Source organism: Typopeltis vanoorti, chromosome 13 (genome assembly GCF_054136105.1).
Source record: "Typopeltis vanoorti isolate ZY-2024b chromosome 13, IOZ_Tvanoo_1.0, whole genome shotgun sequence".
Lineage (NCBI taxonomy): Eukaryota > Metazoa > Arthropoda > Arachnida > Uropygi > Thelyphonidae > Typopeltis > Typopeltis vanoorti.
In genome coordinates, this window is record NC_143561.1 from 5,887,048 (window position 1) to 5,910,078 (window position 23,031).

Here is a 23,031-nt window from a genome sequence, read left to right on the forward strand (position 1 = left end):
AAATGCAAGAATGCTAAACAGTGTGTAAAACAAAAGCACTAAACAAAAGTCATGAGAGGACTTTGGTAAGAATATAGAAAATAAATATCAAGAAGGTGGCAAAATATTCTGGAGGTTGTTGAAGAAGCTTAGGAATGGAGGAAAGAGTGCTGTAAAAGGAGTTAGAGATGATAAAGGTGACATGAAAACGGGACAAAAAGATATCCTTGAAGTATGGAGTAATTACTTTGAAAAACTGCTAAATGAAACAAGCAGTGATGACAGCACAGTGGTAAAAAACACTGACCAGGCATGCAGTCAGGAACACATATCGATACTTGAAGTAGAAAAAGCCATCAAAGGCTTGAAATGTGGAAAGGCAGCAGGAGTAGATGATATTCGACCAGAAATGCTGAAGTATGGTGGTATAAAAGTCTTACAGTGGCTGCACTGCATAGTTCAGAAAGCCTGGACAGAGGGACGAATTCCCGATGATTGGAGTAGAGCTCTCATAGTACCTATACATAAAAAGGGAAATAAAACTGAATGTGAATATTACAGGGGTATTTTCCTACTGAGTGTTCCTGGCAAGATCTATGCAAGTATACTTGAGAAACGGTTGAGAAGAATTGTGGAAGAAAAGCTGGGTGAAGAACAAGCTGGATTCAGGCCAAATAGAGATTGTCAGGATCAGATCTTCACTTTACGACAAATAGTCGAGAAAGCATGGGAATATAACAAAGATCTGTATTTGAGTTTTGTCAATTTGGAAAAGGCATATGACAAGGTGCCAAGGGAGCAGCTATTCAATACGCTACAGATATATGGTGTATGTGGTTTCAATTATATCAAGCAATACTTAGTCTTTATTTGAGTTGTAAGTCAGCAGTTAGAATAAGGAAGTACAGGTGTAAGATGTGTATGGTGTAAGATGGTTTAATTTTAAATCTGGTGTGAGACAAGGATGTACATTATCTCCTCTGTTATTCATTATCTATATGGATCATATTATGAAGAAAAGTGGTATTAAACATGATATCAAAATTGGAGATGTTAGTTATTTTTATTATTATTATTTAGTCCTCCATGGAGTCGAAAGACTCATCGTGGGAGGTTCTTCCTAAGAACATAAAGTCTGTCAAGACTCATCGAGGGGAGGTCTCCCCTAAGAAACAGAAAGTCTATCATACCACTCCTTAAACTCATTGACCGTTCTTGCTCTCACCACTCCATCAAGCAGTGCATTTCATGGTTCAACCACCCTCCAATGTCAGCTCTTTGCTTTATGCGGATGATGTTATACTTCTAAATAAATCCGCTACAGGTCTGCAAGATTCTCTGACTAAATTGAATAGCTGTTGTAATAGATATGGTATGAAGGTCAGCAATAAAAAGACAAAGACAATGAAAATAGGTAGAATGGTTGAAAATGTCAACTGTGTTGTGAATGGGGAACCTGTGGAACAAGTAAAACATTTCAGTTACTTAGGCACGATTTTTACTGAAGGTGATAAATTAAATATGGAAATAGACAACAGAATCAACAAAGCTGGTATGGTGGGAAGTCAATTGAATAAATTCATATGCAATAAGAGAGAAATTAGTCGGAACACTAAATTAGCTGTATACAAGACAGTGTTCAAACCAGTTTTAACTTATGGATCTGAGAGCTGGGTCAGAAGTAAAACACTTGACCAAAGACTAGAGACCACAGATATGAGAATTCTGAGAAAGATTATAGGTGTGAACAGATGGCATCAATGGCAATATCATATTAAAAACGAGGATATGAAATGGAAAGAACTTGACATTGTCAGCATCCAGGAATGCGTTAGCAGAGCTAATCTCAGGTGGTATGGTCACTTTAAACAGAATGGGCAAAGAAAGATTAGCAAAACAAGTGTTCTCTGCCAGGTTGGCAGCAAAACGACCCAGATAAAGACTAAGATATAGTAGGATTGATATGGTACAAAGTGCCTTAGACGATAGAAATATAAGATATGATAATGTTGGAAGCTTGACAAGTAACGGACTGATTTGGAGAAAATTGTAGATAAGAAGTTAGTAATGATGTAATTTTTTTCATGTTGTACTATCATATCCTGTACACCCTTTGAGGGTACATGGCAGGAATTTGATGATGATGTCTGTATTAAGATTTTTTTTTCAATGGGGACCCGTGAATTTTAATATTTACAAAGGGGGCCTTTACATTCATAAGTTTGGGAAGCACTGCTCTAAACCAACACAAAATAAGTTTGATTACTAATAAGGCTTAGTGTTGAATCTTATATTGTTTATGCACACTGTGTAAATAATGTGAGTAAACATTATTCACATTATTCTTTATAACAGCTGGCTGTGGAATAATCAAACGTGATCATTATCAGATTTAATCATCATGGTAGAACTGAAAGTACAGCAAATTAGCTCAGTAGAATGAGGAATTAGTATAGTATTTGAGTTATGGAGGAAGACCAGTTGGAAGGTAGAAAAGACTTAAAGAAGAAAATGGATTTTGTAGCCACTTAAAATTGCATGTTGACCAGGCAGTTTGAGAGTAATGGATAAAGCATCAGAGGATTTGTTTATAACAAGATAGTTGTTTTGTCTTCAACTGGGGATAGTACTCATACAATCTTGACTTGAGAGGTGACAAAGTATGTGGAATTTTCATTTTAAAAGGGATATATGTGGAACCGCAGAGTCAGTGATTATGGCAGACATAGGAAGCTAAGAGCAATACTTTTGTTCAAAATACTGCAAGGGATGGAGGTTATTAGTAAATAGAAAGTGGTCAGTAGTTTAGGGAATGTCTTTTCAGACTATATACTAATGGTTAGATGGGAATAACATAATGAGTAGGATGATTAAGCAGAAGCAACAACAAAATGTTTGTTATATAAAGAGAAATGTGATCATGAGAGCTAATGAGCAATATAAAGTGCAAGAATGGTGATCAGTAGAGTAACAAAGTCAAAATCATATTGAGTGAAAGTTGAGCAGTCCAGGAGGCCCAAAGAATTCTTTCACTGTGTAGTATGTGAAAGAAAGCATGACTATGGGATTGTTGATAGTAAGGAGGTAACAGAAGCAGTAGTTGAATTTCTGAGTTATCACTTTTCAGGGGTGGTATAATCTAGATCAGTGGTCACCAAAGTGGTCGATATCGACCCCCAGGGATCAATATAACATTGTTAGGGGGTGATAGAAAAAGGTTAACTTGGATTATCTCCATCCTGAATGACAACGCAATTAAGAGTGATTGTGGGAACAGCGACATGAATAGGACCTGTAAGATGGAGCAAGGTCATGAAAATAGTTACGGAGGCCAATCAAGTAGGCCAAAATGACATATTTACCAACAAGCGTCTTTTTTTGCTTATCCTGTTATAATTACATAATAGTAAAATAGAGGGGTCGATAAAAAGTCAAGAAACTCTTGAAGGGGTCGACGGTCAAAGAAGTTTGGCGACCCCTGATCTAGATGGAGATAATGCAACAGCTGAGACAGTGACAGATGTGGGAATAGAGGTAAATGAACTGGAGATACTTAAGATGTTATGAAATCGCAATGCGAATAGAGCCATGAGACTCGACTAAATATCAGCCTGTGTGTTACAAGAAATTTAAGAGAAATGGCAGTACTGCTAGCAGAATGGTTTTTAATTCTCAACATTGACAGTCGAAGAGAAACAGAAAGAGGAAAAGAAAATAGTTCAGTTATATAAAAGAAGCTCCAAGAGTGAGCCAGCAAATTATAGCCTGATCAGTATCTTGATACTGGAAAAATCAGTTAAGGGCTAAATACAGGGTTTCCAGGCAGTCTGGTGTGAGATAGAGGTGAAAAGAATTAAATACTTAGTCGGATGTTGTTATGGACCTGGTAATGTGGATGGTAGAGAGACCATGAAATGTATAATCAAATTAGCCAAACAAATAAGAAAAGGGTGATCACTATGGGCAATTTTAATTATGGCAATATAGACTGGGATGATGTGATAGCAACTGGAAGTAAAGAAAATTAATTTCTTTAGTGTTTGAGGGACAATCACCTCAGACAATATGTAACAGAGGACACATGAGGATTGAGCGTCTTGGATTTGATCGTCTCATCAGAGAATGTAATTATAAATGAGGTGTCAAATCACCCTCCAGTTGATAAGAGTGACCGTGAAGTGATCACCTGGGTGGTTGCCAGCAGTGTGAGTAAAGGGTATATGTTGAACTATACGCTGGTGATTATGAAGAGCTCAGGAGACAGCTGTAGCATGGATGGGGAGTTAGCTGGAAAGGAGATCAATGCAGCTTGGGGGGGGGGATATTCAAGAACTGTCGTAGAAGCAGTGTCTAAATGTATTCCAAGGATCAGGAAGTTAAATAAGGTAGGTGTGAAATGGATGAATGAAGAGATTAAGCATGAATATAGAGGAAAAAGGCAATTATGGAGGCAGCATAAGAGGAGTGGTAATAATCAATTCCATGAGGATTACAAAAAAGAACATTCAAGAAGGGTTGGTAAGGGTAGCAAAAGTGAAGTGTGAGCAGCAGTTAGATAATGAAGCCAAAAAAAATCCTAGGGAGTTCTTTCGATATGTAACCAGAAAAAAAAAAAAGATTATGAAAGGTTGACATTGATCAGAGAAAATGGTATAAGAACAACTGCTGTGGAGGATATAGTTGAGATACTTAATAAGCAGTTAATAAAGGTCTTTCAGTCTTGTGAATGTGATATCATGGAAAGTTTGAGAGCAGTTGATGAGGAGGCAAGACTGACTGTAAATGAGCAAAAGGTATATAGGGAATTGAGCAAACTTGATGGTAACAAGGCTGTGGGATTTGATAATATATTGCCACATATTTTGAAGGAATGTGGCAGGGAGTTGGCATCTGCCTTGACATATTTAATGAGTCTTGCAATGGGTTGAATTCCAAAGGAGTTGAAGGAGGGCAAGATTGTGCTTCATAAGTGAGGTGATAGAACTTAATTATAGGCCTGTGTGTGTGTGTGTGTGTGTGTGTGTGTGTGTGTGTGTGTGTGTGTGTGTGTGTGTGTGTGTGTGTGTGTGTGTGTGTGAGATGTTGTGGTTAAAGTGTTGGAGAGGCTGGTGAGAACCAGGATCCAGAATTGGGTTGACAACAATGGTATTATCTTTGATGGACAGCATGGATTTACTAAAGAGTAGATCATGCTTTACTAATCTACTTGCTTATTATAATAAGGTGACGACTTCATTGGAGAGAGGAGAGGGATACACAGTAGTATACTTAGATTTTGCAAAGGCTTTTGATAGATTACTGAATGATAAGTTGATAGTCAAACTAGAGCAGATGAGGTTGGATGTTAGTTTAGTGCATTGAATCGGAGATTGACTGATAGGTATCAGCAAGTTGTATATAGGGGAGAACTATCCTGGAAAAGGAAAGTCACTAGTAGTGTGCTTCAGGGTTTTTAGAGTCATTGCATTGCTGTTTAACAATGCTAATGATATTGACAAGGATTTGGGTGGGGATGCTTAGTTGTTTGCAGACTTACAAAGACTTGAATGGAATGAGTGAATGGGAATGGGAGTGGGGATGCCAGTTCAATGTTGTGAAATGTAATGTTTTAAATTTTGGGAAAAAAGATGGGATGTAGAATTTATGCTTGGTGGGGATATATTGTTGGAGGTGGAGGAAATAAGAGATCTTGGGATGATATTAGATAATAATCTAAAATTTAGAGGACAACATAAATGAATTCTGAGAATGATGCAGAGGACACTGACTTGTAGAAGTAAGGAGATTCTTGTTCCATTGTATAAGGCTCTAATTAGGCTGCACATGCTACTGTGCACAGATTTGGTTACTTGGTTTTCAAAAGGAAGAAGAGATGTTGGAAAGGGTCTAGAGGCAACTGACTAAGGTGGTTTCTGATCTCTGAAATGTTGAAGATGAGGAAAGGTTGAGAAGATGCAATTTACAGAGTCTAGTAGATAGGAGGAAGAGGGATGATATGATAGAGACCTACAAGTTAGTAAGGAGTTGTTATATGATCAGTGTTGAAGAGGTTTTGTAGAAAATGGTGGGAGATCAGGGTAGAACAAGAGGTCATCCTTGGAAGCTGTATAAAGAGGGTGTGACCAAGGGAGTGAGGAGCAGGTTTTTTGCATGCAGAGTTGTGAATGATTAGAATGACTTGCCTGAGAGTGTGGTGTCTGCAGAGAATTTGAGTGTGTTTAAGGTGTGGTATGATGAGCTGTGTGTATGACAAAAGGACCTCCTAGGTGAGTCTCTGACTGCATGGGGGTCTTAGGGTAATAATATTAATACAGGAAATGGGTGATTAGGAAAATTGTATTCAGGGGAGACCACTTTGTGAAGGGTAGCTTGGCTTACTAATTTATATATGACTCTTCCCCAACAGAAGGTTTTAAATGTATAGTATATTAGTACTGTGGGCTAAAGCTTTTATTTTATTTATTTTTTACATAATCTGGAAACTATTCTCTACAGACCAAACATGGGACTTTTTTTTTCCAAGCCACTTCAGACTTTTAACAAGTAAGGCTGTGGTCTCATAGCAGGTGTTGAAATTCATCTATCCCAATGAAAATCTGACAGACATCCATGTCTGCAGTGGGATTTGAACTTTGTTGGAGTAGGTATGCTAATTGCTCAGTCAACCAGGCCATTATAATTTACTCACTCAAAGTAATGGATACACCATGTTGTATCCATTGCTTTGCATAGACATTTGACTGGACACTGCATTGCCTACTCTGGGGATGAAACATGGCAGTAGTCATTTCACACCTCCAAAAAGCAGTTGATGGAAGACATCTATCATCTAGAGGTCTAGTTAGAATTTCCTCACAACTAGGGAAGATGTGCATTTAAGGCAGATACTCTTCCTCCCAGAGCTAATTTATGGAAGCAAGCCATACACAGGAAGGTGGAGATGACTTGGCTGGGAGAGGCTTTGTATTGTGTAATCACCAGCCAATAATCTCACAGATGATTGTGATTATGAAAAACCCAGGAGGCAGTTTGCAGCTTTATTATGAAATGAGGAATTGAATGGGAAGGAAATCAGTGCTGCTTGATCCCTACTCAGGAACTATCTGGCAGAGACAGTGATTGATTTGTATTCCAGAGGTTAGGATATTATATAAGGTAGGTGTAAAATGGATGATTGAAGAGGTGAAGCATGAAATCTGGGGGGGAAAAAAGCATTGTGGAGGCAGCACAAGATTAGTGGCAATAATCAGTTACATGAAGAGTACAAAGAGCAAGGAAGATAAGGATATGAACAGCAGTTAGTAAATGAGGTTAGAAGGTAAGTGTGAGCAACAGTTATCAGATGAGACTACAAGAAATCTTAGGGAGTTTTTTGATATGTGGTTAGTAGAAGGAAGAATGATTATGGGAGGAAGATGTTGGTCAGTGATTATGATAAAATGAAACCATTATGCAGGAATAGTAGAGGTGTTAAATGAGCAATTCATTAAAGTATTCCATCCTTGTGAATATAATTTAATGTAGAACTTGAGAGAGAGAGCAGCGGGAAGGTGGAAGAGTGATGAGAGAGCAGAAGATATATGAGGAATTGAGGAAACTTGATGTCATTAAGGCCATAGGAGCTGATGATATATCATCATATGTTTTAAGGAAATGTTCCAGGCAGTTAACAACAGCTAACTTACCTTTTTAACATGAGTCTTAGATTGGCCCAAGTATAAAGGAGCAAAAAGAAGGCAAAATTTGTTCTGCTCCATAAAGGGGGTATGACTAAGGCTTTGGCCTATAATTCAATCTGCTTGTCTAGAGTCGTGGTGAAAGTGTTAGAGAAGTTAGTGAGGACCAGGATTCAGAACTGGGTGGACAGCAGCAGGATTCTCTTTGATGAACAGCATGAGTTTTCTAAAGGAAGATTGTGTTTTAGAAATCTGCTTACTTATTATAACAGGGTGACAAATTGTATTGGACAAAGGGGCTCCATACACAGTAGTATATTTAGATTTTTCAAAGGCTTTCAAAAAATTGCCACACTGGTTATTAAATTGGAGCAAATGAGGTTGCATGGTAGCTTAGTGTGTTGGATTGGAGATTGGCTGTCTGCTATGTATTGGCAGGTTGTGTATGGAGTAGCAATACCCCAGAAGAGGAAAGTCACTAGTGATGTGCACCAGGGGGTCTGTTTTGTGGTGGCTACTGTTGTTTAATTTGTATTTAAATGACATTGGAAGGGACTTGAATGGTGATTTTGTGCAAATTATGCAAAGTTGGGGAAAGCTATGAGAATGGCAGCCTTGCAAAAGGACTTGAATAGACTGGATGAATGGACAATTGTGTGGGATGTCAGTTCATTGTAGCCAAGTGTAGATTTTGAAATTTTGGAAGCAAAGATTGGGATGCAGAATATAAGATTGGTAAGGATATCTTAGAGGAAGTGGAGGAGATGAAAGATCTGAGAGTGATGGCGGATGGGGATCTGAAATTTCTGAGACATTTTGCTAAAACTGTGAGGATAGCACTGCAGATTATAACAATAATGTGGAGAACACTGTCATGTAGAAGCAAGGATGTTATGTTTCCATTGTACAAGACTTTGATCAGACCACATGTGCGAGAGGATTCAGAGGCAAATTGAACTAACTCGGTTTCAAGTTCAATGGAATACTAATCCGTAAACTACAACATATGGGAATGGATATAGGATTGGTGAGATGGATAGGTGGTTGGTTGATGGAGAGATATCAAAGAGTAGTTTATTCAGGAGTAGAGTCCAAAAGACGGCCTGTGACTAGTGGTGTGCCGCAGGGTTCTGTTCTTGGACCACTGCTGTTTAATCTGTTCATTAACGATATAGGGAAGGATCTAAGTGGAACAGTTCATTTGTTTGCTGATGATGCAAAGTTGGGTAGGGCAATAGTGAATGCAGAAGATGTCAAAGTCTTGCAGGATGACTTAGATAGATTGGAGTTCTGGGCTAAGGAGAATGGATGTCAATTTAATGTGACAAAATGTAAGGTTATGCATTTTGGGGTGAAAAGATTAGCAGCAGTATACCACATTGGTGGAACTGTACTCCAAGAGATTGATGAGGCCAGGGACTTGGGAGTGTTGGTGGATAGGGAGATGAAGTTTAGGGGGCACATTGCAAAAGTAGCTAAATCAGCTCATCGACTCACTTGGTTGTTGAAAAATACCTTGACGAGCAGAGACAAGCAAGTTATTGTACCTCTGTACCGAGCCTTGATAAGACCTCATCTCGACTACTGTGCCCAGATTTGGTCACCTCGGTTCCTTCTTGATGGGGAGGAGGTGGAGAGGATCCAGAGGCGAGTGACTAAGATGATAACAGGTCTATGGAATGAACCATATGAGAACAGGTTGAAGATTTGTGGGTTGCAGAAACTAGTTGATAGGCAGAGGAGGGGAGATATGATTGAGACATTCAAATTGCTAAAGGGATTCTATAGGATTAATTCAGAGGATATTTTTGAGATCAGGACTGGTGGTGAGAGAACTAGGGGACACCTATGGAAGCTAGGCAAGAGTGTGGTTAGCAGGGGTGTTAGAGCTGGGTTCTTTACTTTTAGAGTGGTAAATGAGTGGAATAAGCTGCCAGAGTCTGTTGTGGGTGCTATGACGGTGAACGAGTTCAAGACAAGGTATGATAGATACTGTGTGAATGTAATCGCATAGTTGTGTGGACATGATGTTTAAGGCCTCCCTCGATGAGTCTAAGGACTCCTGAAGTCGCCCGAAATAATAATAATAAAGTCTCTGGAATGTGGAGTACAAGAACAGAGAGATTGCAAACTGCAGAGCCTAGTGGATAGAAGGAGAACATGATTGAAATATATAAGTTTTTTTAAGGAGTAATGTGGTTGAGATTTTTTATAGAATGGCTGGAGACAGGGAGAGACAAGAGGCTATCCACGGAAGCTGTATAAGAAGATGTGAGCAGGAAGAGGAGTAGACTTTTTGCATGGAGAGTGGGATGATTGGAATACATTGCCTGAAAGTGTGGTGAGTGCGTTTGAGTCAGGGTATGATAAGCTGCATATGTGAGAATCGGACTCCCACGATGAGTCTCTTAACTCCATGGAGGTCTGATGATGACGATGATAATAATAATAATAATATTAATGGTCCACATTGGCTAATTTCTGCTCATACTGCACTTTTGCTATCTTTACCCTCCTGGAGTAACCCTCCTGGCTTGCTCTTTGTACTTTTCATGCAACTGATTATTTCTAATATTCATCTTGTGTTGCTTCCACAGTGTCTTCTTCCAGATTTAATGCATAATCTGCCTAATCTCTCCATGAATCCATTTTACTCCTACCTTATTTAGCTGTTTCACCTTTGGAATACACTTAGACATTGCTGCTGCTAAATAGCTCTTGATCAGTGTCCACGCAATGCCTACCTCCTTTTCCACTCAACTCATCTTTCCATATTATAGCTCCTAGTTGTCTCCTAAGCTTTTCATAATTGCTGGCCCTGCAGTTTTGCAGAAGTTCTCATATGACTGGCTACAACCCAGGTGATCACCTCATGGTCATTGTCACCATCTTTAGGAAAATTCCATTCCATTCACAATCACATCCTGTGCTGTTATGATCAGATCTAAAACTCTCAGCACTAATCTGCCCTTCATTACATATTTCCTATGATAGTTGTCCTTTTGAGTTTAACTCAAGAAATTCATTCTCTTTATTCTCTGATGCGATATCTTCCTTCCAATCAATATTGCCATAATTAAAATCATCTATGGTGATCACCCTTATCTTGCTCTCTTAGCTAAATATCTTATCCTATCAATTTCAATCTGTTATTATTTATATTTTCGTGCACTGTTTTGCTTGTCAGTAGCAGGCCAGAAGGATGAGCAGACATCCTTCTGGCCTACTACCACTCAAAACCTTATGGTTTTCTCCTTCTGTCTGCTGTTATTTGCTCCTTGATCACTATTCTCATTTATAATAATAATAGAAACATTTCATTCTGTTCTTACAAATACTTTTATTCATGCTTCCAGCATTATGCATCCCAGGCATACATTATTTTGAAAAAGTTTACGAAACTTTATCATGGCAAATATGAAAAGGGTAGAAAGAGCAGGAATGAGAACAAGGGATTGTTCAAGATTTGAGATTGTTCATTTTTGAGATTGTACAAGATGTGAGGAAAAAGTGTGAAGAGTAGATTTTTTTTTTTTTTTTTTTTTTTGGCACGGAGGGAGATAAGTGAGCAGATTGTATTATCAGAGAAGGTGAATGCACAAGTAGTGAATGATTTGAAAGGGTAGTACAGAGATATTAGAGGCCCACACTAATTACCATCTTCTATAAAATATTGTAGCAATTAGTGTTAACTTTCTGTATTCATTTTTACCCTGGGATCCAACTGTAATAATAATAATTTTACTTCATTTATGTTGCTTTTATTTACATGAATAGTACAAGTCACAAATAGGATTCACAACATACTAGGAAGTCATCATGTAACCTGTACAGTTTTCAAACCTTCTAAACTTCACTAACTGAATTAAATAATATGCTCTAGTATTATTTATTTATTTATTATTATTATTTTTTAGTTATGAAAGCTGGGAAGGAAAGTTAAATTCCAATTATAGTTCCTTAAAAGAAGAATAAGAAGAATGTCTTTGTGTTCTTGTATAAAGATATTGCTGTTCTGGAAGAATAACAGCATTTAGAGAGAGAGAGAGAGAGAGAGATTAGCCTGTGAAATGGAGAGGAAGGCTCATTTTATCAGCTCATTTTTTATTAAAAAGATAATATGAGCATTAAATGACATTCTGTGTACTTTCACAAAGTAGCAGGCTATAGGTTTCAAAGAGTAAATCTCCTGACCTTTAGCGAACTGAATAATAGACTAGATTATGAGGTACTAGCTCTAAAGAATTGATGGATGGAATTGAAACTAGACTGCTCTAGGATAGCAAATTAAATTCCAAGAAATTAAAAAGTTCAGCAGTTTTCAAACTTTCTGCCTTCAAGGTGAAAATGTTTTATGACTAAAAAACTTTCATTAACAACAAGGATATTTATTAGTTGTTAGAATATGAAAAATACCCCTAATTTCACCACCTAAAATACAACTAGTGGCTTTATCAGGGCTTAAACAGCAAATACACAAAATAGATCACAAAGTTAACTAAACACTGAAATACTGTTCCAAACAAAAAAAAAAAAAAAGACTAAATTCATTATAAATCAATGTAAAACTGTGTTGTATGCAGTTAATGACAGAAGGTGGTTGATAGGGAAGTTGAAGTTTCCGATGTTAAAAAAAATTTAATAAGCGATTTGCATACATCACTTAATATCAGTCGTAGGTTTTTATTCAGTGAACCACATAACTGATTCCCTCAGAAGTCTGTAAAAAAAAATTTCTTCTACATAAGACACAGTTGAAATTTTCCAGTCGACTGCATGATTGGTATTATAAAGTATGGTTGGCCATACTAGATCTACCTTTTCTTTTATGCCTGATATCTGCACCATATTCCTTCTTTCCCACCTCAAATCCATGGCCAGTCTCCTCCCTATGTAGGCTTAAACCATGAGTAGAAAGGTGTGCTATCCTTAGGAGAACTCAGGAGGCTGTGAACAGTTTAAATTGCTTTCAGAGTTACTCTGTTGTTATGATCTTTGAACAGAGATGTGATCTTTAATCGATAGACTATCAATATGTGGAATTGTGATCAAGTTTCTATATTGGATAATCTGGTTATTGGGAGAGGTAGGGTTCAAAAATAAAATCCTGTCAACTGTTTTTTGGAGCAGTCATTGAGAACAAAAAATTTCAGAGTGAGAGTCTGTAGTTTGGCCTTGAGTTGGTCCTCATTTTGTATAAGAGACTGCTTGATTCTTTAAAGTGTGGATTATTCCTAATTTTTGAGAAGGATGGTGAAGGAATGAGGTATGAAGATTACATCCTGCATGTGTAGGCTTATGACACACCTCAAGAGTAACACTATTGTTAGACTTTTTATTATTATTATTATTATTATTCAGGCCTCCGTGGAGTCAAAAGACTCATCGTGGGAGGTCCTTCCTAAAAACATAAAGTCTGTCAAGATTCATCAAGGGGGAGGTCCTCCTTAAGAAACACAAAGTCTATCATACCACTCCTTAAAGTCATTGACCGTTCTCGCTCTCACCACTCCATCAGGCAATGCATTCAACGGTTCAACCACCCTCCACGCAAAGAAACCACTCCTCACCTTCTTGCTCACAGTTTCCTTTCGTAACTTCCAGAGATGGCCTCTTGCCATCATTCCTTCCCGCTGTTCAACCAAGTGAAAGAATTCCCCAGTGTCAATGCTGTGACCACCTCTCAAAAGTTTAAAAGTCTCAATCATACCTCCCGCAATGAGTCTTTGGACTCCTTGGAGGTGTCAGGAATAATAATAATAAAAAACTCTGCAGTCCACATTCCCTCAGCTGATCCTCATAACTATCCTTGTACAGTACTGAAACCATCTTTGCCATCCATCTTTGTATCCTTTCCACAGTTAATTTATCCTTCAAATCCTGGGGACCAAATCTGAGAACAATAGTCTAAGTGTGGTCTGATCAGAGACTTATACAACAGAATGATAACCTTTTTATCTCTGCAGGTCAGTGTCATTCTCATAATTGCAGCAATCCTCTGTGTTACCTTCACCACCTTTGCAATATGTCCCCTAAATTTCAGGTTTCTATCAATCATCAACCCCAGATCTCTTGTCTCCCCTACTTCCTCCAGTATAACTCCTCCCATAGAGAATGCAGCATCCCTTCGATGTTTCCCAAACCTCAAGACCTTACATTTTGCTGCATTAAATTGACATCCCCATTCACTTGCCCATCTATCTAGCTTATTCAAATCCTCTTGCAGGGCTACCACATCTGCACTATTACTAATAATCCTTCCCAGCTTCGCATCATCCGCAAACAACTGAATATCCCCTTGCAATCCACTGGCAATGTCATTGATATAAAGGTTAAACAATATAGGTCCTAGTACTGAGCCCTGTGGGACCACACTTGTAACCCTCTGCTCCACCATACACAACTCTCTGATACCTATCAGACAGCCAATCCTGAATCCAGTTGACCAATCTGACATCCAGACCCATGTGCTGCAACTTAAATATCAGCTTATCATGTTGCACCCTGTCAAATGCCTTTGCTAAGTCTAAGAAGATTGCAGTATATGCCTTTCCCTCATCTAATGTTCTTGTAACTTTATTATAAAAGGCTAGCATATTGCTAAAACAAGAGCGCCCTTTCACAAATCCATGTTGACTCTCGCAGATAACGTTACCCTCATCTGCCCCTCACTACTTTCTTCAAGATCTTAACTACTGATGACACACAGACTTGGCTATAATTAGACACTTCTAGTCTGTTACCACCCTTATGCAATGGTGGTAACAATCTTACCTTCCTTCCATTCCATGGGCACCTTTTCAGCAGCCAGACTTTCATTGAAAAGCCAGGTTAAAGGCACTGTGAGTTCCCTAGCACATTCTCTCAAAACTCGTGAAATACCAGTTCCAGAGCTTTACTGACATCCAGAGTACTCAGTATCTGAAACACATTCTCCTCCTGTACCTCTAAACCTCGAACCAGCCCTATCCCTCTAGCATTAAAACTGACTCCTCTAGGATGAAATACTCCAATAAAGTGTTTATTGAACAATTCCACTATGTCCTCTGCATCAGTCACTCTATTCTCATTTTTATCCCACAATATCATTCTTCCACAGTCATTTCTCCCGCTACTGGCCACATAGTTAAAAAAATTCCCTAGGATTTTCTTTAGATCTTAGGGCCAATCTCCTCTCATATTCCAGTTTCACTTTCCTTACCACACTAGTCACTCTTCTGGCCTGTGTCTTATATTCTTCATGCATCTTCTCTTCACCTGTCTCCTTATATCTCTTCCATAGCCTCTTTTCTGCATGCAATTCCTGTTTAACATTGTTTGTCATCTTACTCCAAATTGTGTCCTCTTCTTCACTCGTGGTATACAACTTACCATTGCTGCTAGCAAATATTCTTTCACAATTTCCCATGCACTAATGCTATCCTGGCCTTCCAATTCCTCCCTCAATGAAACTTCCCGAAGTTGATGTCTAAGACTATTATAATCACCTGCTTTATAATTCCACATAAGTTCCCATCTCTTTGATACTCCTGCATGTCTATTCATTTTCCAAGTCAAAACCATATGGTCACTCTCTCCAACTGGTGGGAGAGATGTCATCTCAGTTATTATCAACTCTTCTGATGCTATAACCAAATCCAAAACTCTTGAACCTCTTGTTCCCTCTGTTACATGTTGCCTAAGACATTTGTCCCTCAAGAATTCTAGAAATTCCATTCCCCTATTGCTACATGCATCTTCCTCTCTCCAATTTATACTACTGTAGTTAAAATCTCCCATAACGATCATTCTTCTTGCACTTGCCAAACTTAACTGTCTAATCATCTCCTGGTCCCCATCCTCTGTGCTCCTGGGTCTGTAGCGACACCCAACTAAATATCCTGTCTTGCCTACCTCTACCTCACACCATATGCTCTCAAAATCACTTGTCTCACTTCCTTCCAAAGCCTCCACTGTTAGAGGACATAGGTCATCACTTATCATAAGTAGTACCCCACCACCACGCTTTCCCCTCCTATCCTGACGAAAAATGCTATACCCAGCGACTTCTATTCCTGTTGTTATATCCCCTTCTGTCAACCACGTCTCAGTGATCGCAATAATTTTGGCCAGGCTGATGCTATCTGCACCACCAATTCCTCTCCCTTATTCTGGATACTCCTGGCATTAGTATAAAGCATATAAATGCCATTGTTTCTATACCCAGCATTATCCTCTCTAGACTCCACTGGGTTCAGTGTTATCTGATGTCGTCTCCCTTCTATCAAGTATCCATTCCCACAAGAGGCCACCCCTGCTATCATCCTCCCTGGGTCACGCTGACTCGTTCAGAATAGCAATCTCTCCAGATGCCTACGTCCCTCCTCATTCAAATGTAAGCGGTCTCTCGCATACAATTCCTCTCTTTCCTCAAACGCACTCCAAGCATCCACATATACCAGTCCTCTCTTGTCGCACATTCTCGCTATTATGCCATTCAATATCACCGCTCTTCTGCTCAGCTCATCATTATCATACCTAGGCAACACGCACTCTATTTTTCCTCTCTCTGTCTTCTTCCGTACAGCTTCAAGCAAAAATCTCATATCTCTTGCTGCCCGACTTACATTACCACTCAAGTCATTTGTTCCTACCATCACAATCATCTCATCCACCCTTTCACCTCTCTTAATTGCCATAGCCACCCTTTCTATTGTTCCTCCTGGCAAACACTCCTCACGCATCCTATCTTGAGCACCACGGATCATTGAGTCGCCATACATTATACCTCTTACCATTTCCTCTCTCCTATTGTTTCCATTCTCTCCTCTTCTTTCATTCCCATAGGTCTCTCTCATTCCCTCTTCTCTTCTAGCATTCTCATACCTCTCTCTCCTACTGTTTCTATTCTCTCCTCTTCTAGCACTCCCACACATCTCTCTCATTCCCTCTCTCCTAGTTTCCATTTTCTCCACTTCTAGCAATTCCATATCCCTCTCTCATTCCGTCTCTCCTACTGTTTCCATTCTCTCGTCTTCTAGCATTCCCATACCTCTCTCTCATTCCATCTCTCCTACTGTTTCCATTTTCTCTCCTCTTCTAACACTTCCATATCTCTCTCTCATTCCCTCTCTTCTACTGTTTCCATTCTCTCCTCTTCTAGCACCCCCATACCCCCCACTCATTCCCTCTCTTCTACTGTTTCCTTTCTCTCCTCTTCTAACACTCCCAAAATTCTCTCTCCCCCCTACTCTGATTCGACTTGCATTTATCTCTTCCATTCTCCTAATCTTATCTTTCATATTTCTGCTCTCATTCACAAGACATTCCACCTCCACTTTCAGCTCATCTATCTCCCTCTGCAGGTCAGTCACTCTTAATCTAAATTCACTCTCCCAAACAAAACCATCTCCTAAACTTTCACAGTCACTCACACCTTCCACACTATCAACTATTATTTTCTCATTCATATATATATTTTTTCATTCTCTCCTATCACACTACTTGTCTTCCTACATTCATTCCCCGTTCCTGGAGCAACAAGGTCGGATATTGATATTTTGAATGCACTTATTTCCTCCCACTGCCTGCATTTTGCACACATACACTCTCTGCTCTCTTTCACAAGCCACATATCCAATTCCCGAGATGCATACATGTCGCAAGCACTGCATGTCACAAAGTCCCTTATGATATTGCTTATAATAGAGTTCTTAAATGGCAGAGGACTTGGCGATACGTCACTTGTGACCGCAGCTGAATCCGTCATCATTCCTTACTGCCGAATAGCGTAATTGTTAATTATTCAATTAATAAATTCCATTAAATAAATAAGAAAAAAGTACAAACAATTACAAGCAAAACAAAACATTTAAGTACACTAAATAAAATGAAATATAACTAAATACAGTAATGAAAACTTAGCTTGGTTTTGTCTTCCACCGTTATGCATTCGATTCTGACGGTAACCAAAATATATTGCGACAGCAACTAACTTCCAAAAAACAACCACTGAAGTACACTCGTATTCAGAGAAACAATTTAGCACTCAAAAACATAGAAAAACGGGGAAAAAAACGGACTATTCACCGATTAAAAATCACTTTTTAATGACAAAACATCAAGAAGCAGGAGTTTTTCCTTCTTTTTTGAGCTCTAATGCAAATTTGATGGTTGGTCAGTTGGTAAGAGTTCAGGGAATGAGGAAATTGTTGCAGACTTAGGAGGTCATGTTTCCAAATAATAAAAATATCATTCACACTACACCAACCACTGGTTTTAGAATTGTTTCTGTTAGGAAAGTTTTTTCAAAGTTTTTCATAAAGGGGTCAGCAGAAGGTGGAGAGAGGAGGCTACACATCACAAGCCCAAATTGTTGCTTGTAAAATATGTTATTCCACTAAAAAAAAAATTGGACCAGAGACCGAATTCAAATAAGTTAGTAATGCCTGGTGGAAAAAGGCATTACTAACAAATTTGAATGAAGTTTCAAATAAGTTAGTCATGTTAAACTTCAATGAAGTTTAACACATCATCTACAGGAACACTAGTAAAGAGGGATACTATGTCAAGACTTGCAAGGATGTCAGCAGATGATACATGTAAACTTGATAGTTTCTGGACAAAATAGGATGAATTTTTGATGCAAGAGTCAGATGATCTTACATGGTGTCCTAATAGATAGCCAGATATTTAATTAAGGTGTAACTAAATATCTAAAGAGATGCCAGGCTTGTGTATTTTAGGTGACCAGTAAAGTTGTGGAGGAATTGTATGCAACAACTTCAGCTTTTGTATTAATTCTTGAGGCCAGTTTGGGACATTTTTAAGTAAATTACTTGCTTTTTATTAATTTCCACATAGGGTCATGATTTAGAATTGAGTAGATGGAAGAGTCAAAAAGCAAATTTGTAATTTTTTTGTTTATAATCTTCTACTATTTAGAACTACTATTGTATTCCCTTTATCAACTCTGAAGTTCAAGATTAAGTTCTAATGACTAATAAATTTCTTTCATAGTGAAGAATTTATGGAGATAAAAATGCACATGTTGGATTAATTAATTTACTTATAATTAAGGAAATAACAATCAATGTTTTGACCTCAGTATTGAGGTCATCATCATCATCATCAGGAAAACATGCATATGCACAGGACACAAGCTACATGACACTATACAAAAGTAAGATAAATCTAAATGCTTTATGTATCGTGTATCCTAGCCTGACCCTGGTGAAAAATAAATAAATAAAAATAAAATATAAATAATAGTAAATAAAATATATACAAAAAATATAATTAACAAAATAAAAATCTTTTTACACCTATCAGTATAATAATATACAGATGATTAAAAACCCTCTAAATAAATAAAATTAAGTTTAACAGCAGAACTACATTAAACAATTTCTTCAGTCCTCTTATATTAAAGTTTTCTTGTTTGGGGGGGGGGGGGGTGTTCCGGATGCTATATGGGTTGAAGATGGGTCCTCCATATGCTTGGAATTATTAATCCATTATTGTTTAGATTTGAATGATGTTTTAGCATTTCACAAGTTTATTATTATTATTATTACATGGCACCTCCAAGGAGTCCAAAGACTCATCGAGGGAGGGCACCTACTCCACAGCTCCATCTCTACCACTCAATCCACCAACTGCAACAAACTGCAACTACTTTCATCATTCACACCAATGCCATCTACCGCCAACCACCACCACTAGTATTTTCACAGACAATCATGAACATCCATGCCCACGGTGAGATTTGAACCCGCAGCCTTTTGCTGGAGAGCGGATATGCTAACCACTCGACCAACTAGGCTGGCAGAATTGAGTAGGTGGAAGAGTCAAAAGCAAATCTGTAATTTTTTTGTTTATAATCTTCTGTATTTAGAACTACTATTGTATTCCCTTTATCAGCTCTGAAGATTATAAGTTTCCTTGAACTTTCTTTCAAACTAGGTTTTGGTGCAGTATAGGGATTTGGTGCCTTTCCAGTGATTCTGTGACATGTTTAAAGTGCATGGTCTTGAGAGGCATGATATAAAAAAGAACAAAAAAGAAATAATAAAAATTAAATACGTTTCTTTTAAGATTTAAAAAAAATCTACTTAGTCTTAAAACATTTTAAATTTGTTTTCATTATTTCATGGGCCCCCTCAGCAAAACTTACAGCCCCCCAGGTGGCCATGGCTCACAGTTTGGGAAGCTCTGCCATAGCAGAGGAATTTAATGTGCCATTTATGTTTGTCTTTTCTTATTGAGATGGTTTGCTCTGTTTTCCCTATATAGGATAGGTTGCAGGTGCACTGAATTTTGTAAACCCCTGGGTGGGCAAGGTAGGGTAGAGGATCTTTGGATGATCTGAGTATATTTCTTAATTTTGCAGGAGGTTTGAAGGTTGCCTTAATGTTGTATTTATGTAGTGTTCGATCTATTTTTTCTGATATTCATTCATTCATATCAATGAATATCAAGAATATATTTCCTTGTTGTTACTGAAAATAGAAGTTTTCAAGAATAGCTTCATGCATTCACCAAATTGTTTTCTTATATTTATTATTATTAACATCTGACCTCCATGGAGTCAGAGACTCATTTGTAGGAGGTACACACTATCACACACAGTGCTCATCCAACCATGCCTTAAACCGATTCAATGTGTCTACATTCACAACACACTCAGGCAATGCATTCCAGTCTCCAGTCTTTATTTAAACTGAACATTGTTTTAAGGATGTGCATGGCAAAGCTTTATATAATTAAATAATTTAAATGGATGTTAAGCAGTTTCCTGATATTCTTACTCTTGTAGTCTTGCATATTTATGCATTTCAAGTTTTCATGAAAAAAAAAAGAATTTTACTGTATTTGCATTGGTAGTGTTTTGATTACTTTTTTTTATTACTGTTGCCATTATAACCTCTTCTAATTCATTATCCAATCCATATTCTAATTAATCTTCTAATTATAATTTTATTTCTTTACAGGTCATGGTAGATACAAATCAAGGTTTAACAAAATGACTTGTCCAATACCAATATTTCGATGGCTGTGCATGGTGTGTTTGGTATTTCACAAAGTTCTCATTGGTATTCTCAGACTAGGATTGAGATGAAAAGAAAAAGTGTATATCTGGTTTTAAGTGAAGAAGATAATGCAAATAATGCTGGCTTCTCTCTTCTGTTTGTTGAGAAAACAAGTGTACTCTTTGGGATTCACAACTTGTATATCATTAATCTGTGATCCACTTCATAATCTTTGAGAGTATATGCAAATTGCATATACCTAGTTGTTATATGAATGGCATCATTAGGAGGATCAGATAGTGAATCATCAGTTAAAGACTATCCACTGCAGTCAGAACCAAAATATGTATCATTTCTTGACTGTCGCCGTTTATGTTATACAGTGTTCAAACTTAATCGTTTTAGCAATGTTGAAGTGGAGTTCCTGTATCAACGTTACTTTTTGCACTTAAATCAAAGGAATTTAACTGCTTTGTTAGGAATTGTATCAGCTGTTAGTGTTGTGATGTTGATTTTTAACTATGCACTTAGTACTCACAACTCCATATCACATGGAATTGTTTTTGGCATTCTTGTGACATTATATTCAATTATGAGCATAATAAGCACACAATCCTTCTTTAATCAGATCTATTTATTAGTCTTTTCATATACAGTTGTAGTATCATTTTTTATTACTGTTATCCTAGTCATAGTGGATTCAGACCTACACATTCCCACCTCTGGAGCTTGGTGCACAATAATGTTTGTCTATCTTAGTTACACTCTACTGCCAATAAGAATGCCAGAGTGTATGACATGTGGAATTGTCTTGTCATTAGTGCAGTTAATTTGTGCTGCTTGTGTTAATTATGGTGATGAGTCACTCTGGAAACAAGTAAGTTATTTTGTATTCTTTCTTTAGTTTTTTTTTTTTTTTTTTTTTTTTTTAATAATACAGTATAACACAACTGTTTTTCTTTTTGTACTAAATCCTATATTTTGATATGATGATACTATCGCTTATTTTTAGGTAGTTTTTTTTTTTTTTAATTCCTTTGATATTCTCTGAAGTTAGACAAAGGCTTTTTGGCTGTAGTTTAATTTCACTGAAATGGGAGAATGTTTTATTAGTGCTTCATAAATCTTTCATAGAACACACATGATAAGCTTGTATTTAGGTTGAAGTTAGTCATGGATAAGATAGAAACATTGTTCAGTGGATAATTAACAGATTGTTTGTTTGGTTGACAGTTATCTTATTTTGTGTTAAGGAATCAGACTGAAAGAGAGTAGCTACTGATGTCTGCAGAGATCAGGTTTGAGTCAACTTAACATGTTCCAACAACCATACAATTAATCATACATATGATTTAACTCTCACCGTTAAGGCTTAAGTTTGGGGAGGAGCTCATGTTGGAGGCTTAATGGAGTGAAAAAAAAACAGCACTGGAAAAAATTATTAAAAATACTATTCGAAGTTCTAACTCCAGATTTGATTTTTTATATCACTTGAACAAAATTTGAATACCAAGTCATTGCAAACACAATTTGAACTTAATTTATCCTATGAGAGTAAAAATAATGCATTTTTGTTAAATTATATTAACCATCCAGACAGCCATATGGATGAAAAATATCAGTACATTTATGCTTCTTTGTATCAGTGTTATTTCAATTTCAATGGACAAAATATTCATGTAATTATTGAATATAAACACGTCAAAAGAGGTTAATAGGCATTTTCAAAAAAGAGAGAGAATGCAAGGAATACAGTGGTGAACAGATTTAATTGTTCCCCTCTAGATTTTGAGGTTGTAGAAACCTCATGACAAAAATTGCAAAGGCAATTATTACTAGACTAGAATGTGATCACTAGTTGCAAAAATTGCTTTTAAAAAGTTTTAGTTTGTTGACACTTGAATTACTGAAGAGAGATAGTGTGCACAATCACCTAAAATAACATTACATGTATGATTATGAAATATTCGCTTAATTAGAGCTATATGAGCATTTCATAGTCTTATCCTATGTAAAGTGGGGAGGAGGAGGGGTGCAGAATTTGGATCACAGGTGAAAGGGAAAATGTGACCAAAATTTTATGTCATTTCTCTTGAATATAAGAAATCAGTGAGGAAGGAGATTTGGATGCCTGCTGCCAAAATAATGAATGAGGAGCAAAGATCTTGCACGTCAAAATTTGATAGTTATTACTATTACGAAACCTTAACTGAAGATCAGCTAGTCCTATATACATCTATTATGCCTTGCATTGCTTCATTAGTCTCATGTGAGGTTATCAAAAAATATTTTTTTCTATATCTATCTAACCATTAATTAACAATTAATGGCTGATTTAGAAAAAAATATTTTTTGATAACCTCACA

The 23,031-nt window shown here is 37.4% G+C and overlaps 1 protein-coding gene across 1 annotated transcript in view; it reads left to right on the forward strand.

Moving 5' to 3' along the window:
- The first annotated feature begins 20,939 nt into the window (after positions 1-20,939).
- The window catches only part of LOC150099904 (adenylate cyclase type 5-like), a 221,665-nt gene continuing 219,573 nt past the window's right edge, over positions 20,940-23,031 (forward strand). The window contains exon 1 of the mRNA XM_090403170.1: positions 20,940-21,542. Within this exon, the coding sequence (XP_090259296.1) occupies positions 20,940-21,542 (603 nt within the window). The remainder of the gene's footprint in view (positions 21,543-23,031) is intronic.